The sequence below is a fragment of the Pseudopodoces humilis genome, chromosome 1 (genome assembly GCF_049639895.1).
Source record: "Pseudopodoces humilis isolate 2021_Gansu_Grassland_sample_001 chromosome 1, ASM4963989v1, whole genome shotgun sequence".
Taxonomy (NCBI): domain Eukaryota; kingdom Metazoa; phylum Chordata; class Aves; order Passeriformes; family Paridae; genus Pseudopodoces; species Pseudopodoces humilis.
Window position 1 is genome coordinate 49,808,867 of NC_142200.1, and position 21,450 is coordinate 49,830,316.

Genomic DNA, 21,450 nt, shown 5'->3' on the forward strand with positions numbered 1-21,450 from the left:
TTGGTTAGAACTGTGTGGTATGACTGCTCACACTTGGTGCTGTGGGTAGCTACATATTATCTAACTGGGCACAAATACTACTGCAAAATGTCACTGCTGCAGTGAATTTGGCACCCTTTCTGAATAGAAAGAGGCCAATCCTCACCATAAAGGACATACAAAAGCTAGAACTTTTTGTGAACATTTTTTTTTTAACTTAGCAGAAAACAGGGACTGACATAAAAAGTCTTTATCAGTGTGTTTTTGCAGCATGCAAAATTTTTTGGTAGATTGGTAACTACCTCAGAGAAATCAGGAACCAAAATAAAAGCGATTATGAAAACATCCTTTAAATCTGAACTGAAATGATGGCTTCTTTGCTCGTTTCCTTCTTTAGCTTGCTTGTTTGTCTTTTTTGAAATTGCTCTTGCTAATTGTCCTGCAGCCATGGTATGTACCAGATAGCCAAGAAAGCTGACATGGTGAAGTTATATACAGCATCCTTGTGACCTTTTTGCAGTGAAGATACATATCTGTCCAGTAGAGCTCAGGCCAAATGACAGTGACAGCTGTCTTGTGGCATTCAGTTTGAATTGAACAGGTTTGCTCACAAGTCAGGAGCAAGTGTTTCATTACCGACTGTGCACCAAGATCAACATAAGCCCCCCAAAGTGAAACTTTCCCTCAGCAGCTATGGAAACTGTTCCGGTGGACTGAGATGCACTTCACAGGCTCCTCCTTGTCTCCTTGCTTTGACTTTCCCACCTCCTGCAGGCTGTCATCCTCTGTTAGCATTTGCATATTGCAAGGGAATAAAACCTCAGTTCTCTCAGGAGTGAACCAGAGTGTTATGGGAACTGAGCACTCAAAGAACGAGGAGCGAAGGACCATGGTTTTCCTTAGGAAAGGCCCGAAGCTGCCTGCATGGGAAGACGCCCTTCTCGCAGGGAGAGAGCCCAAGTCACTGCTGAAACGGGGATTGCGTTATGTCAGCTTGAGCCTCATAATGAAAGGGATGACCAGCACACCTGACTTCTTGTGGGGGCTGCATGAGGTGCAGAAGCTGAACCTTTCGCGCAACCAGCTGGTGGTGATTCCCCCTTCTCTGGGGAAGCTGGACAGGCTTGTAGTGCTGAACTTGGGTGGCAACTGCCTCAAGTGTCTGCCTAAGGAGATCGGGCTGCTGAGGAACCTGAAGGTCTTGTTTGTCAATATGAACTGCCTGAAAGAAGTGCCAGCAGAGCTCAGCTTGTGCAGGAAGCTGGAGGTTCTGAGCCTCTCACACAACTGCATCTCACAATTGCCTTTGAGCTTCACCGACCTGACAAGTTTGAGGAAACTGAACCTCAGTAACAACCGCTTTGTGCAAATTCCGCTCTGCATTTTCGCCCTGAGAAGCTTAGACTTCTTGCACCTAGGGTCCAACAAACTGGAAAACATCGCAGAGAGTATCCAGTACCTGGTCAATCTGCAAATCTTTATCGTGGAAAATAACAACATTCGCAGTCTGCCACGGTCTCTGTGCTACATCAGCACTCTGGAGTTACTGAACGCTGACTACAACGCCATCCAGACCCTCCCAGACGACCTGTACCTGCTGCGCCGGCTGCGCCGCATTGCCTGGAACCCCATGGACAAAGGCCTCCACATCGCCCACAACCCCTTGTCCCGGCCCCTGCCCGAGGTCGTCGAGGGGGGGCTGGATGTCCTCTTCAACTACCTCAGGGACAAAAAGGAGCACAACTGAGCTTCTGCTGAGCTTGGGATTAAGCCTGTCATCAAGACTCAGTCGCATCGGAGAGCTTTCCTGCACAGTCATTTCCACTTCATAATGCTCGGATTTCGAAGGCTGTGGATGGCTTTAGTAACAGTTGGAGGAAAGCAAGTAAAGTATGACGGTCTTGATTAAGTGTGTGAAGAGCAAGCTTTCTAGGAGCAGGCACCTCTGTAACCTTCACTGTTGTGGTACTTGGGGTTTTTTTTAGAAAAAAAATACAACCAACAAACTTGTGATAAAATATTTGCTCTTCATTTGACAGAAACAAATTAAAGCATACTGACAGACTTCCAGAAATGTGCATTTGACAGCTATTAGGCTGGAGAAATATTAATATAAGTTAGACTTTCTCTCTATGATTGCAATTGCATTTCTGCTCCTGCTCACTTCTTCATACACAGGTAAACCACGATATAAACAAACACTGCTATCTAAGTGAATCTCAAGGAAAATGTTTGCTTTTGGCACTGAATATATCCTGAGCTATATTAGCTCACCGACAATATATTACTGGTCAGTTCAATACCACTTGTTGTTTACCCTACAGCTGTGCTCTGGCCTGTATAAATTACAGGTAGAGATTGCCAGTGACGAGGCAATTTGCCAGTTCTTTGGAAGTAGATCCCAAACTTCCCCAGAGCTCCTACTTCCCCTGGTGAGACTAGCAGCCCTTCACTCGGAGCCTCCTAGGATGCTGACAGCAGTGCTTCACATCAGCTGGGAGCAGCATCTTCACAAAGCAGAGAAAGGACTGTGGCTTCTTCCCTCACACAAAAGATGGAGTTGCTCATTCCTAGGTGTACAACTGCCCTCCATTCCCTTTCCCATATCCCTGCAATCCGAGCTATGGGGTGACTTTACTCAGGAGGCAGTACATCTCCTAAAGGTGAAATATTTCTTTCAGGAAAAACAGCATCAACCCAGTCATCACCTTAAGTAAGAGCTTCAAAAACAAATAGTTATTTCTGGGATCGTCAGTATCAGCCAGTAGCATAAAAGTCAGGTCTTATGTGGTTTCTTATATTGATCTTCTGTGAATGCCCTTCATCAAACTTTTATCTGGTAATAAAGAGGCAGTATGAAAGAGCTGTTAACAATTTATGCAACTTGGGTTTTTTGTTCCCTCACACCAGTGTAAAACAGAGACAGCCCTGTTGAAATCAGCTAAGGTAAATGCTTGCAATGGCAGAGTAAGAGAGGAATGAGACTGTAATTCTTGAGCTAATTATGAGTATTCAAAGCCATTTTCAAAATGCTTACTATGTCAAATCTCAGGAATAGATTACTTTCTAAAACATAATTTGTTCAAAATTATGAAAGTCTGTGAGAGACTGATCCTAGTGAAGTTAATGGACAATGCCTGGCTGAGGGAAAGCCTCCTCAGCAGAGGTAGGAGCAGCCTGGTAACAGCAGACAATTATGTAATTCATAGGTACATGTGAATAAACACAGCACCTTTGGCCACACTGACATTATCGGTGTGGTATTGAATGCTAGCTATGAGGAGTCAGTGCTCACAGAATATTCCACCCTGGGTCTGCCTGCCCTGATATTTTACTGTGTTGGATTGTTTTGTGTAAGGTTCGTTATCTTAATTTAGATTTTCATTGTTAGGCCCAGAAATCACAGTCTCCAAATGTGAATTAAAGGACAAATCTTAAGTTTCTAGCAAACATGAAACAATTTTGAAGGGCATTTTTGATCAAGCATTAAGAAAGCAAAGCAATAAAACAAATATTTTGTGAATTTTTTTACTTAGTATGTTTCAAATGCAAATGTGTTTTATGTGTAGTTTTATATGTATTTATTTCACCCATGCAAAATTCCAACTTTTTAATGAACAATGCATATAATAAATTAATATGTGATTCCATTAGCGACAAGGAATAAAGCTGCAATTATTTTTAGAAATACCAACAGATAATTGTTGGAGGGGATTAGGACTAGATTATTAACTTTTCTAAATGCCCATTTCATATCCCTAAGTCTGGCATTCACGTAAACACTGCAATATTGCTTTGCAGGAAAATTAGATGCCTATGGCATTAATCACCTGAAAAGATTTTCCACATGTCAGTATCCAGGATTATATGACACCGGATAGCCTCTGATATGATCTGACTAGAAGAGGTATGTGCAGTAATTTACATGGAAGATATGAGGCTGGACTGCGTGTGTTCATTAGGATACCACTACAAGGGTGAGAAACAGTGAACGATCCAAGAAAATGATCTCCAGACAGGGGATTAAAAGGCAAATTTGACATAATCAAATGCATCTGCAAAAGTAGCTATAATATGAACTGCAATACCAATAATTTAAAATTAAATTATTCAATTGAATAATAATGACCTTTTACTCAAGCTAATAAACCTTTGCAAGCATATGAAACACATAAAAGTGACTGCCTTTTTAAACAGAATAATAAAATTGATTGAATAAATGGTGCTTTAATGTATAATTCAGATTGTACCATTAAGAAAATAATTTCTACTGATCTGCTTAAGTATTTTTTTTTTCATTCCTCAGTCAAGGCCCTTATAAATACCTTTCTCAGAGATACAGAAAATTATCTCTCATGACTGAGGGCGGTGTTCTGAATTTTTCCTGTAAAAAGGAAAGACTGTATACCACTGTTATTGTATAGAAATATGCATGGAAGGCAAATAATGACATATGTATTTGCATTTGAGTGGGAGCAAGATAGAAGAAGCAAGCAAGGGCATGAGAGGGAGATAGAATGTGTAATGTCACATGCTGGCTCTAGTTTTGAGCAGGGCATTAGAAAAGAATTGGTGGATCTCAGTGTTGTCATCTGATATTAGCTGTGCAGATGACAGGGAAAAAAGGAACTGAAAGGCTGCAGGGCCTGTAGTCATATCTCATCATATATGATAACAGTACCACTTTTGTGTATATCAAATGATACAAGTTTAATTTTATAACCTTTCAGGAAGTGTATGTGGAATGTTACTCTTGTTTCCGGTAGGCGCTGAAGTTTTCTCATCCTAAGCCTCACAGCAGCATAACTTCTGATGCATCTATTATTTCCGGTGTGATAGTGTTCTTCAAAGGAATGGAAAATGTGGGATCCTTCGGAGGAAAGGATCCTTTTCTGGCACAGTGGCTTTTCTATGGCTGTCGCTCAGAGAAGCTCTCAAGGTGCTTAGAAAAACTCTTGAGGTGGACAAAAGAAAGGGCAAAAATCAAGAACAAAGTAAAAAGAATATAGTCAGGGGTCAAGTTGGTTGGGATTAATGTAATATACAATAGGGCTATAGAATTTGCTTCTCAGCTGTCATCGGTCACACTGGTAGTACATTTGATCAGTTCTGGTGAAAAGGCTCCACCTATTTTTATTTTAAATTGGAAAGAAAGCTGCACTCTGTAAAAGTTAAAGTCTAGTCAACAAGCAAAGCCTTTGAAAACTGGAAGGTTTCAGGCTTTGGGCCTAACCAAGGTTAGTGATTCAGCATTTGACTGAAAGAAAAAATTTTTCTTCTGAAGTATTGCTGTAATATCTGACTGGAAGTTTATGCAGAAATGTCTTGTACCTACTCCTCTGAGGCTACTTGCCAGCTCTGGCACATGGGCCAAATTTTTGACGCCACTTGTGTCTGGTAAATTCCTAAATACATTGCCTTGTCCCAGCAGCCACTTGGGGCACCCAAGGTCACGTCACATGGCCAGGAACACCAATCTGTTACATGAGCAAAGCAGCAAGAACCTAAAAAGACCAATTTCCAAGATATTGAAAGTTTCCAAACTGTGGACTGAAGTGGCATTTAAAAACAGAGTTTTTCAGAGTCCAATTGAGACATCTTGAAATTAAGATTTAAAAGTTTCTGATTATTAATCTGGATTAAAAATATGGCAACTTTTTATTTTGGCCAACTTGCCAATATTTTCTCCATAATTTTTTTTTTCCTCCATTTACATCAAAATCCTCTTTTTTTTTGTCAACATACAGAACAGTTTCTAGTCATTTTAATCTAAAAATATGCATTTTGCAGTTAAAACTTTTTTGGAAATTAAATGAAATAATCTCTTATTATGCTTTAGGTAGCTTCAGGAAACCAGATCTTTCTATTAATAACTTTAAATCAGTGAAGGAGGAGAAATTGAAAAAATACTACATTGACTCTGGAGAGATTTGGGCTTGTTATTTACTTCACTAGGCCAGCACATTACTTGAAAAAAATATACCACAGCATATAAGTTATGCAAGTAGAAAAATCATTGATTCTTCACCTTATTTCCTTAAACAATGTGGAAAAAAAAGACAGGAAGGAAGCGGCGGAAGGAAGCAAGTGGCGGAAGTGGCGGAAGTGGCAGAAGGAGGGAAGTGTCGGAAGGAAGTGTCGGAAGAGAGGGAGGGAGGGAGGGAGGGAGGGAGGAAGGGAGGAAGGGAGGAAGGGAGGGAGGGAGGGAGGAAGGAAGGAAGGAAGGAAGGAAGGAAGGAAGGAAGGAAGGAAGGAAGGAAGGAAGGAAGGAAGGAAGGAAGGAAGGAAGGAAGGAAGGAAGGAAGGCAGGAAGGAAGGAAGGAAGGAGGGAAGGAAGGAAGGAAGGAAAGGAAGGAAGGAAGGAAGGAAGGAAGGAAGGAAGGAAGGAAGGAAGGAAGGAAGGAAGGAAGGAAGGAAGGAAGGAAGGAAGGAAGGAAGGAAGGAAGGAAGGAAGGAAGGAAGGAAGGAAGGAAGGAAGGAGTGTTTCAAACTGCTTGGCACAGTTCTAATTAGTATGAATTAAAATAATTATGTGAAAATAAAAATATATAATAATTCACAAAATATTACAAAAACTTATTATGTATCCTTCTGCCCTTCTCACATGTGGGAACTGAAATCTTGAAATAGTTATAGATGAAGGAAAATTCTGGCTCTAGAAGGAGTTGTATTTATATGACAATATATGCTTTTTCCATTTTATATGTGGCAAAACCCAGATTTAAGAACTCAGTAAATGTTTAAGTGGGAATAAGGCTTTGGATATATTGGTACAGAGTCAGACTTTAATACTCAGATAAGGAGTAAGTCTGAAAATCCTTTTACAAAATTGCATGATCATTCCTCTGTAAAAGTAAGAGTCAGAATAATAATTATAGAAGATGACCCTCCCTCACTGATTCCACGCTTTTATCCGTGGTGCAACAAGAGCCTTCAAAAACCATCCCTCAGCACTGCCCAGCAGAACCAGTAGCATCCTGCACCAGTCCAGCAGCCTACAGCACAAGATTATGTTGCAGGATTTAATTACAAAGACTGAAATTTTTACTCCAATGTATGTGGAGTCACATCATGCATGGCTAAAAAGGTGGTTTCCAGTAAAGCAGGAAGTGTATCAACAGCTTCAGAAAAGGTCACTGCAAATTATGCTGCCTCATAAAGTGAGCTTACCCAGGCAGAGTGGAAAGAAGACCAAAGGGCAGAGCATTATGTTTTCCGAGGACTCAGAGGAGTTTCAGATACCATAAATTTATTGATGGATAGCTTGCTTTTAATTTCCACTTCCCAGACATTAAAAACCAAAAATTACTCTTTTGATACAGCTCTCTGAGGAAAATATGTGCTGCTTCATTTTCTTTCGGCTCTCCAGCCTTTGCAGGATTGGCGAGTTCACAGAAGCAATGAATTGCTTTTCTTCTCCTGCAAAGGCAGCATTGGTGGGTGTGAGTAAGCATCAAAATGTATGGAGGGTCTTATCTCTCACCCCCCATGCAAGGTGGGCAGGACAGAGGAGCCTGACAGGCTCCACAAACACTGGTGACAGGATGAGTAACATACCCAAAACTGGTGTCGTGCTCAACACTCGTTTTATGCACTTGCCTTCAAGGTATCACGCAGTGGTTATTCTCTGGACACCGTTTTGTGGTTGATAGACAGAGATGGATACAGAGAGCTCCAGGTCATCTGCAGACTAATTTAAGCATGTGAAGTAAGGTCACTGAAGCTGTAGGGTACCAAATGCCTTCCTCTGCCTGGCCTTCCTTGCCTCTGCAGCATGTGTGCAGAGGGCACAAAGCACCATCTCTCAGTATAGTGCAACATTCAGATTTACTGAGATGTATCAGAGAAAGAGCAACATACCTACAATGCCCTGTGACAAATGTTTTTGATGTCAGAAAATCCTTTCTCCTTAGCTATTAAAACGCTCCACCTCAAAACAGGTGCAAACAGACACATTTAAAAGAATTCTTGTAATTTTTAGAAACAGCATTCCAAAATCAGCTAAAAGAAACTACCAAGTGAGTAATAGCAAAACTGTAACAGTAAAAAATTACTTCCACCTAGAAAACGTGGTTATTATCATTTTATACTTTCCTTGCTTGTTCTTTCTCTTTTTTTTCTTTTTTTAATTTTTATTTCTTTTAACATAATGAAAAGTCTCTGTATGTATATATAGGTTTCTGTACTGGCCCATGCATGTATACATACCTTCACTGCAGGGAACAACACAGGCTATTAGTGGTTCCCAAATTGTTTGTGCAAACAGAGAAGTCTCTCTGGTGTAGAGTAATCTAGTGCCCTGTGAATGGCACTGATAGGAGAACTGAAGAATACAGAAGAATAAAACCTCCACTTTGGGAAATTAATTCAACCAAGTGTGACTTGGTTAAGATAATGCCTTTCCACAGCTATTGCTATGCACAAGGGTCCTCTACATCTTTCAGCACACTTATGTGCTCTTTCCAGTTTGAAAGTAACACTGTGAAGAGTGGCATTTGTGTGTTCTATCTGGAAATGAAGCCATAAAGATACTAACTTTGAGTTCAATTCATTAAATGAAATCTCTCTGAGCATGGGTGTGTGTTCCATTGTGTGTGTGTATGTTTGGACATATTTGGGAGGTCGTTATCATGCTTTGCAATGTAGTATATGAAGAATATGTATGAGCCAACTGAGAAGTAGCATATTCTGCAGCAAATAAAATGCTGGTAATTTAGCATCTAAACAGGATTTAAAACATATGACGGTTAATTATGTTGCTTTTGAATTACTTACACATCAGTATTCCTCTGTGTTTCCTACCATTAGACATCACAAAATTCTGTGGCATTTTTATCAGTCTATGTAGGCATTTAAAATATGGAAGAATTTACTTTTGGTCTCTTTTTTAAATTGATCAATAATCATACAAGGAGACAAATTTATTTTCTGTCACTGAAAGTTTGGTAGCTCTCACAGTAAACAATTTGAAATGCGTTCTGTATCCCATAAAAGAAGAAGTGAAATTCTAAACATCCTGCTTGTCTAAGAAAACTGTATAGATCTGAATGCTTTTTGAGTCCATTTTGGCTTGTGTGTTTGTAGGAGGCTCAAGTGGAATTTACACACTCATTTGTCTGGGATGCTCCTAGAGACAGTTGATTCAAAATTTTATTTAACTTCAGAAGAATTTTAGTAGGTGATTGTTTGTAAAAAGCTGATGTATGTCTTTTATCCCTGCCCTTCAATATCCATATTTTATTTGGATAAGCAAATATAACAGACTTTACTAGGAATCTTCATAGTTTCTTCTTATACTGTGTGAAAACATAAAGCAAATACCTCACAGATGTCAGGTACTAAATTCTCTAGTCCCACTGGGAGGAACAGAGATTGCCAATGGTCTAAATGATGCCAAATAGACTGGAAAACAGAAAGGAAATAATGCTCTTAAACTTGTGAATTTTGGGGTTTACAAAGCTCATGTCAGACACAGACTTAATTTATTTATCATTTGGCTCAAAGTTATGAATTTACAGCAGTTGTTTCATCTTTCTTGGACTGGCATGCAGATATTAGAGTGTGTGGGAGAGAAAATTCATCCAGCATGTCCAAATCTTCATAGGGACCAACCTTAGGAGAGAATGTGGAAATTCACTCAGAATTCTTCCTGATGTCTCAGCTGTCCATTAGAGAGGCTATTTAATGTTCGTTAGCAAGGCTAATACATTGCAAAGCAGTGACATTTCAAGACTTTTTCATGAAGCTAATAGCTTTTCTCAGTAAGTCATTTTCACATTTACATCAATTTAGCACAGTCTAGATGTGGATAAAGACAAGCATTGATTTTCTCTTGCCAGTGTTGCCAGGGTGATGATCACCAAACTGTCCCAACAGTCCTTCCTCTCTTGTACTCCCCAAACCAGCAGCTGGCTATTCTGAGGAGGACTTAGGTTTGTGTGCATATTCACCAACCAATGCACAGCAGAAAAATCCCAAAGTTGCCTTGCCACAGTGGATGTAAGCAACTGAATATTTTAAAATATCAGATAGTTAATAAATACAAGGAGGATAAAGGGGGAAGGATTACGACTTTAGAAGATGTTGCCAGACATCCTCTAAATAGATCTAAATACAGACATCACTGTAGTAAGAAGCCAGGAGAACTGATGTACAGTTTCTTCTGTACTAGCTATCTGCATTTTCCCATTAATTCTGTTGCTTTTTCCTTTCATTTGTCCATTCTTTTTTGATTATGTTTTCTCTTTCCTATTGCTCCCCGCTCTCCTTTCTTTTTTTTTTCTCTGTTTCTTATTAATGAGTTTTAACTTTTTTTATTAATGTTGACTGTTTGACTGATGACAGTTCAACCCTTCTTTCTGGATTTGGTATCCAAATCAAGTTAATCATTAGTAGAGGGCTCTCTTTATTAACTACACAGAGGGATAATAAACAAAACAAACCAAAACAGAACAAAACAAAACAAAACAAAACAAAACAAAACAAAAAAACAACAACCAAAACCCAAACAAAAAAAAAAGGGGGGGGGAATAAAAGAAAAATACAAACAAAAATATTAAGTGAAAAATGGAGAACAAACCTCAGGGAGCAGCAACGAGTCTGAAGAGCAGAATGTACATTGCACTTAGTGGCATTTTTCTGTGTCCCTGTACATCCTAAATCCTCAGTTTCCAGTATGATTCTAGATGGACATTTATCTTAACCAGCTCCTGAAGGGCTATTGCAATATTAAAGGCATAGGAAAGAGTCCATGCACCACCATGAAGTCCTGTCCTCTCTTGACATTCTCCAGAGATCCCCTCCTGCTTCCCGTGATGACCCACATAAATTCACTGTCCTTGTTACTTTGGAAGTGAGGAATTTTGGACCCTTGTTGTCATACGGCTACAGAATGATTTAGAAACACATAAAACAAGAACAGATTCTGTTGTCTAGCTCCAGATTTTACCATGTGCTGTAGACAGTGAGATTTATGTCTAGTTCTCCCTCTCTGCTGTAAAAATATGCCTGCCTCCCTCCCTTTCACCTGTGTTGGAATGTACTCCTACTCTTTGGTGTCAGTCCTATAAAAGGGAAGCTGCAGCCTGAAACTGGAGCAGCAATGCATGACCACAATTACAGAGAGCAGTAACAATTATCCTGTTCACAAAGAGGTACTCACCTAAAATTCAGGACAGGAGGGAAGAAGCTCAGAGCTGCCCTGCCATAATTGTCAGGTGATTTTTTTATTTTTATTTTTTTTGGGGGGGGTGTGGAGGGGGGGAGAGGCTGTCTCCTTCCATGAGGTACTCACCCCAGCAAAGCAGGACCAAGGGAACAGCTCCTCTCAGCTTCACAGCACTGCTGAGAACAGTGGTTGCTGTAGGTGTGCAGCAGTGAAGAGGGATGGAGCCAGGCTACACAATGTGTTTATGGCATAAGGTGTAGTAACAGCATAATAGTCAAATCTATTCCCTCGTTCTGGAAGGAATCAATCAGGGTGGAAAACTGTGCTGTTGCTTACTGCTGTGTGCCTGAAGGTGCACCTGGCTCCATGGAAAGTGGTGTAGCATCAGTTTTACTTTTAAAGGAAGGACACAAAAACTCTTCTGCCTCCAAGGAGAACCTCCTGTTTCAGGATCCATAGAAACTCGGGCATAGATCTGAACTGACTACGACAATCAGTTTTGAAGTCTCTTCTCAGCCTGACACTACAAAATATAAATCAATCCACTGTACAGTATCATTGAACAAATGCAGTTAGAGTTCTATTACATAAAAGCAGGGAAATAATATGACTAGAAGGACATTTTAATACATTATACTCGTTACATGGTAGTTTGATGTCAAATATATTAAATATTAAGCAAAATATAATAATCCCTCTAGTAATGTAAAAATGTTCACATTTTTTAATCTAGAGATCTCACTGATGAGGCATGATTGTTTAACATCCTAGAAGGCAGCTTTCTAAATTATGCTATTCCCTGTGGCAAGTGCAGGACAGATCACAGACTTAATGGAAGGAGCATTTTCATTTTCCTTGTTGCACAATGGGATTTACATTTCAGCCCTCCAGCAAGCAGAGTTACTCATGATACCTTCTAAATTAGTACCACCTCATAAGCTGCACTCAGGGTACCTCCTAAATTAACAAGTAATACATTTAGGAATCCCTGAAAGGCTCATTATCTCCTGTCTAATATGTTATTATCACTGTATATAATTTCTGACACGGTGTGCCCACCCTTTCTTCTAGTGGAAGATTCCCATAGGTTAAATAGGGCATTGTAGAGGTCCATTTCTGGCTTCTCATTATACTTCTGCATCTACAGAGGAATTAAGGATAACTGCAAAATAATAATTCCTCTGACCTTTCAATTTATGTACTTTTGTACTTGCAGAATGACAGCAGAAGTGCTGGTCCATTACGTTATCCTTTCTATTTGATGGTACAAAAATAAATGCTATATTCATAACCCCATCCTCAGATGAAAGAGAGCTGCCATTCCAAGGTTAGGATATCTGCTTCCATACCCTGAGCCCTCCTGGCTGTTTTAGGTACCTACATCACTGAAGGCACCTTTGAGTTGCTCATGCACCTCCATGTTACTGCTCATGATAGCAGCAGGAAACAGCACGGGGAGAAGAAATGCTGATACTCCAGTTCCCGTTGGGAAGTAGCTGCTCATTAATATGCTCTCAGGCTGTCACACTTTGAGATGTTGGTCAAAGGTGTTTGCAAAGCTGAAAATCAAGAAATGTTCACCTCTTCAGCCTTGTCTGCGCTAAGAATTTAACTCATTGCTGACAGAACACAGCCGCAGCTGGAGCAGCACTCACACAGGCTTAGCCAGAGCATGTAGATATTGCTGACAGCTTAATACACCACCCCAAACCTTGTCTGAGCTCCCCCTCCATCTGCTTTTACCCCAGAACATGCCTGTGGCACTGGGATTCAGTTGCTTCAAATGTCTTTGTTCACTTAACGTCAGTGTCAGATGTCTTCATCCCACACAGAGGGCTGCTGGCAGTGGAAAGCTGCTCCTAGGCAAACTGGATCCCTGCAGCAGTTGCTGTGACAAAGGCACCTGGGACTGGGCCTGGTCATCCATGGCTGGCAGGGGTTACAGCCATCCCTCACTTCCCAGAGACAGCTGCCACAGCCATCCCTCACTGAAGCTCATTTCTACTTTCCTCCAGCAGGTGTTAGGCAGAGCAAATGCTGAAATTTCTGACTTCAGATGGAATAAGCACAATTTTATTTATTAAGGGTTTATTTTGCTAGCTGGAATAAATTGCATCTATGAGCTTTTAATAATGTTTTTTACTGAAGTTAATAAGCATTGGCACAAAGATATCCAACACCTTCTTGGAAAAGGGCAGCCAAGAGTTTACACAATAGGAGGGTAGATTTTCTTTCAGGCCCACAAGAAGTTATATATTATATTTCTTTATGGAGATACCTTCCAGCTGCTCAGTGAGGTAACAAAGAAACAAATCCATCTACAGACTCCCCGTTACTTCTTTTGTGAATAGCCACCATTTGCATTATAAACAATTTAACAAAGACACATTGAGCTAATTTCAACCCTATGACTTTGATGAGTTTACTCCATTGACTTTGTGGAGGCAAATACAGAGCTGAGTCTTGTTTTTGATTAAGCTCATGAGTACAAAAAACTCTCACAAAAATTGCCACTGTTGGACCTCAGCCAGCAGAGGCCCATAACCAAATAATGGGAACTTGTTATTACTCTTTGATTATAACTGTCTGTCAGCTAATTATGCACAAAATGAGTGTCTCTTATTTTTAATAGATAATCTTGCATCTATTTTTAAAGAACAAAGTCTCTGCTCTCCATTTTTGAAGGTCCCGCTAACTAGTTTAAATATGGTATATTGGATTCCAGTATGACTAAATTTGATTTGCAACAAGAAACAGATCAACAGATTTTTCTTATCTCAATGCAAATGTTCCCCATCCATGTGAATTAGGAGTCTCAGTAAACTCTGAGTTGACTCTCACAAACTCCTAGAATTCAATTTCCTGAGCAGGAGACAGTATAGATTAGTTTGATTTCTAATAAATTTAAACCCTCCCAAGGTAGCTACTGCCAACAGTGTCTCCTTTTTTAGAGCTGTAGATCTTAAAATATAGGAGTCGGATTCTGACGTTAATAATTAATGTGAAGCCTCCAGATCTTACAGCTATTCCAATCTAAAGTAATCATATAAACTTCCAAGAAGCCAAAAAAGAGCCCAAGCCAGAAGAAATGCATCCTTGATGCAGCCCATGTGTGCTAAGGCATAGATTCGGGTACTTTAGTGATGGAGCATGTGTTCATTCATTACCAGTAGAGACTGGGATTCATATTTTGAGCCCATGCAGGAGCTGACTTTGGTCCTTGGAATTTATCTCTCATCATAGCAAACACTCCATCACAAGCTTTTCTCTTTCTGAAATTCAAATTTGGACCCTTAATTGTGAAGATCAGGTCTGCAATATGAAGCATCTCTGAGTTACCAGAGAGCATCTGTTGCCCCAGAGACCCACACTGGCTAATTCCAGGAGTCTTTCCTGCCTGCAGCATTAAAGAGTCTAGGAACAGTAGCAGAGGACATGGAGGACAGCTTGAAAGTCTGCAAATCAACAGAGAACTGAAGTTGAACACCCCCAGCAGACAAATTCCCCGGATCCGGTAGCACATGTACAAAAGGAGTAGGTGCCTGAGGAGTGGTTTAATGAAGAAAATTAGTAGATGCTGGAGTATGCCAAGAACAGCCTTTTGCCTACAAACACTTTTGAAGCTGAATATCCTAGTATGGGGGATTTTTTAAATGGGGCCTATTAAATCAGCACCTTCTAGGCTAATGATGTCAGACTATCCCTCCTGCAAAACATCCTTAAGAAATAGGTTAAACATCCAGAAGGAGGTCATATGTAAGGGAATAGTTTCATCAAAACTCCATTCCTGATCTGTCCTGGATATGTTTTCGGGGGAGTCTTTAAAAAGGTAGGAATGTTGAATAAAAACTTAAATTATTAGATGCATAAACATGAATATGTGGATTATAGAATTAAATCCACCACAATTGTGCATGGGGTGGCTACACCTGTATTTTATGAGTTCTGTCAGGTTCAATATTTAGAAATGAGTTTTGAGAGCTATGGTGGAAGGCATTATAAAAATTCATAATATTGATTAGACTTTTTTGTTATAATTGCTTGAGATGATATAATGTATAAAGGCATTCAGAGATGTAATGAACGCTGTGAAAAGGGCTGTGTATAAAAACATGGATTGAAACTGACACCAGATTTGCACGAGTAGCAGAAAGCCCTTTTACAAGGTGACAGAAATACATCACAGGAAAGGGATTGGACTGCAGCTGTTTGGTTGCTCACACATGCACAGTGCCTGTCTCACTGACGGACAGCTTTATAGTGGACTGGTCTTTCAAAAGTGTCTGAGCACACGGTCCTGCTACACTGAGAGAGAAAAAAACTTTTATTTATTTATTTTTTTAACAGGGAATGTCTCTAGCAGCAATAGTCCAGAAATGTTATTTCTGGAGGTCTGTAGACACAGTTTGGTACACAGGCTGGGCTGGAGGGAAGGCTGGATTTCATCCTGTCCCCTTCAGCTCAGTGCTGTGTGGGGGCTCTCAGATTTGCTGCCATCTCTGCAGCAGAGCTGGAAACAGTTAAAATAATTTGTCTTTCAGGGGGGGAGTACACAGCAGATGGCACTGTTGCTTTAGCAGTCCTGCATCAGTTTCTTTTTCCCTTTGTAGGAAGTCACAGACACAATTTTCCTTCCGATCCTCTCTCTTTCTGTGGGATTTACCCCATTTTTTGTGATCAGTTCCATCCACACTCAAGTGTGATGCTTCAGTGCCAGGGTCCCTCAGTGTGAACATCACCTGGGCAGCCCTGCTTTCACCCCACTCCTTGCTTGCCTCCACACCAACTCCTAGCATTTGCTTTATGTAGGGAAAACCTTGCTTTCGCATAATAATTTATTCCCACTGGTTCTCATGTATGCCCAATTTAATTAGTTTGTTACATTTCGGTAGTGGTTTTTCTCAGACATTAATAGCATCTCGGGGAAGCTGAGCACGTTTCTGCCATGTCTTTTCACTTGGAGCATACATGGACTTTTATCTCTTCCCATAACTTTGTCTCGGTGATTTTTTTTTCTGTTTGGTTTTTCATGCAAGATGCCTTGATATTTATCTCCATTCATTCTAAAATTTTATACCAAGCAATTTTTTAAAAGACTAATATTTCTGTGTTTTCCTTACCTCTTTACAACCTGTCATTTAGATGTTAAATTAGTTTAGACTTTCCTAGATATGTTTTAATTAGAGAGATACTTGTTTATTTACCACTAACTGCATATGCATGAGCTGGCTTTTTAATGCAGTCCTACCCTGAATGCTGCTGAAAGCATCCACTAAAATCAACCATCATCAAGGCAATTGGAATGTTACTGAAGAGAAGGTCTTAAAAGAAAAAGAAAAAGAGGAATTGCAACTCCTTTATATCTGTCCTGGCAAATGCTTAAGTCTGCCCTGTTAAAAACCATAGGCTTGGTGCCAAAATGTGTAATCTGAGGTGCCTGGTCACCTGCATGGAAACTGAAACGCACTATTTGGTAGCACTTGAAAAATAAAGTTTGGTGTTTCAGATCAGGAAGGTGAAAGTCCCATAAGGGAAATGGGATTTGCCTAGTGCAGGTATTAGGAAGTCCTGGGCACAGAGGGATGTCTGAATCATTCCCCACAGCTCAGATCCTGTGTCCTGAAGTAAAGTTGCTAGCAAGAGCTGCTGTGCCCCTGAACCCAGCTCTCGTCTGAGGGTAGTGACCCACATAGCTTCTGTGCTTGAGCTGGGCATAGAGCACTGTTTTACCCTGGAGCATGGGAGGAACGGGGGAGGTGTGGGTACTGGCACATAGCTTATATTTGTCTGAGTAGTAGGAAACCTTCCCACCAAGCTGAGATTTCCCATACCATATTTTTATCTCTTGCTGTGGAAGTGTGGGAAGAATAAAGAAGTAAATGTGACCTTCATGGAAGATACAATGTCAAAGCAAGCCTGGCTTGAGATCCTAGATGTCAGCATCCCCTCAGGTGGTTGGGGCACTGCTCTTCTTTGTATCTCAGCTTCCCAGTGCTTTATGTCAAAAAGAAGGTGGCAAAATGCTACCAGGATTAAGTGACTGCTGAGTGCAAAGGTCACATCATAGTTTTGAAGTTAAACACTAAATCCTGTTTTGACAACCAAAGTTATATCTATGCTGTGGAAGGCAGGAGTTCTGTTGTTGAGGTAAACCATAATCCTTCTCTGCTGTCATCATGAGACAAACTCTGCTGTCCATGGTCTTGTTGAGGGGTTCCTTTGTGCCCTGAGTTTCTTGCAGGGTGATGCAGTGAAATTCAGCATATCCCATCCTAGACCTGGTGGGTATAAGGATTACTGGAAGTACTACATTCCTCATCACCTTTGCTTGTAGCTTTGAGCTAGAAGCATTAAGTGAGCCCCAGCAATTCCAGACAGATGCTGTGTCTGTCTGAAACCCACACGTCTTCCAGAATTCTAAATCTCAATGAGCTGCAAGGCATGATAAAACTTGGGGATGCACGTGGGAGCTGTGGACTGGCTGAAATGGGAACATCCATGACTACAGATGTGGGAGACCCCTGGCTGCTAGGACCGTGCAAAGTATAGTGACTGCTAATTTGGCATGAAATTCTAGAAGTCTGTGCTGCTCTTTTGGCACCCTGTAAATGTTTGGCCCTTTTGGTTTTTTTTATAGGAGCTAACTGACATTAAGGGATTTAGAGAGTGAAGTTCCTCCCTTCAAAATCCAGGAATTTCCCTCACAGCACAGAAATATTCATCCTCTTAGGCAAGAAGTGTTGCCCTTTCAGTTTGTGTCTGCCTGCATTTAGCATAAAAATTAATCTTACTATGAAAGCAATCTCAAGAACAAACCATGTGCATGTTTTCTAAGAGAATGAATATGGAAGAAAAATCAGGCAAAACAAAGGAAAATAAATGCAAAATCTTTAGCTTGGATTATGTAATCCTTACATGAATGTGGAGCTATCCACGTGAGTAGATGTTGAAAAAGATGTTGAAAAAGCAAATCAGTATCTCATAGGTTTGCTTTTGTTTGAAGACAGCTAGAAAACAATGTATTCTTTAATGATATATGCATGTTAATACAAATTGTATACTCTCCACTAATCTAATACTTATGAAATGAGCACATCCATCATGGAAATTAAACAATAACTTCTTACTTGAACAAATTCTGCAATGAATATGTTACAAAAATAATTAACAGATAATGTCAATTGGTTAGAACTTTATCATAAGAGAATGGTCTCCATTTGTAAGATTAAAAAAGCCCAAGACAAATCATGGACAGTTATAAAATAAAATCCCATTAACAGTTTTTCAAAGTCTAAGACATTCTTTTACAATATTTTATTATATTGATATTATTTCTATTAAATCACTTGATTGAAGATTGCTTTAGACAGCTAAGTGATAATGGTCCTCTGTAACATTTTGGAAAATCTGGGTCCTGACAAGCTGCAAGAATATTTTTTTTTTCTTCTAGACAATAGTCAGCTCTATCAATAAAATAATAATTTCTTATTGATGTCCTATATATATTTGAAGAAGGCTATTTGATTTCTTTATATAGTTAATTACACATGACAAGACATGCTTTGAATACATCACCACCCACTCATTTCTTTAGCAATGTCCGTAAGAAAGGAATAAAAGAGATATTTTCAAGCATCAAAAAAATTCTTGCTAATATTTGGTTTCAAATACATGAAGAAGTAGGTTTGGCTCTTATTTAATCTCAAACTTTTCCTTGGGGCAGAAAACACTGACATTTTCATTCCTCTTAGGTATAGTGGATTTTGCCATATTTTCTTCATATTGGCTGCCTCATCTCCTGCAAAGGCAAGCGGTGTTCTGCAAAAATACAAAATGCCTAATAGCCTCTGGGATTCTGCTCAGAGTTGGAAGCCAGCATTTAACTCCCAGTTCTGCCAAGTCTTGTGTATGTTTCCTAGTAGTTCCCAGCTTTTATTTTAGACTTACAGCTGCCATTCTAGGAAGCTAACAGATTTTACAAATAGTTTAAGTGAGCAGTATTACCTCACATAGAGGTGGAGCCTCTTTGAATTGAATCCTTATTCAAATTGCCAAGAGCCTTGATGTGATTAGAAACTCTAACAGTGTGCAGAAGTCAGAGTACTGACTATGAAAAACACAATTTCACTTCTCTTCCATTGCCAGTGAAAATCAAATTCTAATTTTTCATATCAGGGAGAATCCTGCTACATGCTCAATTTAAGCTGATTGCCTGGAATAGCTAAGAAGAAGCAAAGCTGGAAAGCCTTAGCACTTGTTGGGAAAGACATTTCCTCTTGAACAACAGTTTCACACGTCTGTGAGAGTCATTAGAAAAAAGTTCCTTCACCTGACTTATGCATGACCATGTAGGCCATCTGCATGTACAAGTAGGATCTTTTGTGCTCACTTTTCACCTCTTTGTTTTTTGTGTGTGTGGTAGAATTGCTTCAACAGCAAGTGGATAGGGACCTGCCACCCCTGATTAATTTATTAGCTAGTTTATGAGCTAGGCCAGTCATTCTTTTATCAGGGTCACAACGGAGGAGAGAACTGTACCTCAGTTTCCAACCCTCAAGCTGAGAGCTTTCAGCCTGAAGTATATCATAGAATCATAAATATTCTGACTTGGAAGACTCCCACCGGGATCACTGAAGTCCACCTCTCTGCTCTGCACAGGACAGGCCCAAGAATCACCCCATGTGCCCAAGTGCATTATCTAAACCCCTCCTCAACACTGTCAGGCTTGGTGGTGCAAATGCTTCCTTGGGGAGCCTGTTCCAGCACACATCCACCCTCTGGGTGAAGAACCTTTTCCAAATATCCAGTGTAAACCTCCCCTGACTCAGCTTTGTGCCATTCTTTCTGGTCCTGTCACTGGTGACCACAGAGGAGAGATCAGTGCCTGCCCTCCTCTTGCCCTCACTAGGAAGTTGCAGACCACAATGAGCCCTCGTGCCCTCAGCCTCCTCTTCTCCAGGCTGCACAGACCAGGTAACCTCAGCCACTCGTCATACAGCTTCCCCTCAAGGCTTTCACCATCTTCATTGCCATCCTTTGGGTGTTTTCTAATAGTTCTATATCTTTCTTATATTGTGCCCCCAGCACTCGAGGTGAGGCCGCCCCAGTGCAGAGCAGAGCGGGACAATCCCCTCCCTTGCTTGGCTGTGATGCTGTGCCTGATTGCTGTGCCTGATGCCCCCAGGACAGGGTTGGCCCTCCTGGCTGCCAGGGCACTGCTGGCTCAGATTCAACTCACCATTGACCAGGATCCCCATAGACTCTGTAAAAATATATATATATACATATTAATACGTGTGCATGTGTGTGTGTGTGTGTGTGTGTGTGTGTGTGTGTGTGTGTGTGTGTAAAAATGAGAAGAACCACTTTTAAGGAGAACTAGTGAATACTCCAGGCCGTGTAGACAGTCAGCTCCAACTAATGTCAGCTGGTGCTTTCAGAGACTGTCTACTGCATCAAGCTCTCACACACATGGAGAGGTGGCAGGCACAAGTCCCAGCAGCTTGCAGAGTTTTGATGTCTCTGAGGATCTGATGAACGTGAACCCCTGATAATTACTACTTGGACTTAAATCCAAGATAAAGTTTTGAACCAAGCTGAAGCAATTATTACCTTCTCCAGATGTTATAAATGTTCTGATTGATGATATAAATGCCATTAACAATAAGAGGTTTGGTTTGAGTGGTTTTTTTTTTTTGAGATAGCAGTGACAGTTGTACACAATGAATTATTTGACTCATTATTTTTACTTTGACATTGTCATTAACTGCAGCTATAAAAAATGCATTTTACCTCTTTTAGACCTAATCTTGCTTTCATTTAAGTTAATGGCTAAATTGCTATTGACTGTGGTAGAAAGAGCTCTATGCCTCTATATATTAAACTGCTGTAATGTAATTGCTTCACTGTATGGATCAGTGTTTGTAATACAGGATTTAAGTTAATAATCCTTTTTATATTGCTATATATGTGAAAGGCAAACTTATAATACAGAAATAATATGGTCAGAGTTGTCAATATGAAAGATTAAATCATACAACTTGCTTTTTCCATAATAAACGTGCAGATTCTAATTAGAACTAAAGTGAGCACTGCCTATGGATTTATCTTAACTCATAAGGATTATCTTCTGCTTTATAATATGAATGCAGGCTTTATAAATTGAAAAGAAATAATGAACTTCCAGGTTGATTGAAGTTGTCAGAGTAACTGGGGCAAGTTACAGCTTGAAGCCCATTGGCAAAGCGAGTTTTAAAAATATATCCTCGCTTATCTTAACTCACATTCTGCCTCATTTGATAGGC

At 40.1% G+C, this 21,450-nt stretch overlaps 1 protein-coding gene across 1 annotated transcript; it reads left to right on the top strand.

Moving 5' to 3' along the window:
• The first annotated feature begins 697 nt into the window (after window positions 1-697).
• LRRC30 (leucine rich repeat containing 30) lies at window positions 698-3,090 on the top strand. The gene has a single exon (XM_005517251.3). The coding sequence runs from the start codon at window positions 698-700 to the stop codon at window positions 1,724-1,726; it is 1,029 nt and encodes a 342-aa protein (XP_005517308.1). The 3' UTR covers window positions 1,727-3,090.
• Window positions 3,091-21,450: the final 18,360 nt, after the last annotated feature.

Bases quoted from the DNA above. Each gene is read 5' to 3' on its own strand.
- LRRC30 (XM_005517251.3), top strand. From the start codon at position 698: ATGCACTTCACAGGCTCCTCCTTGTCTCCTTGCTTTGACTTTCCCACC.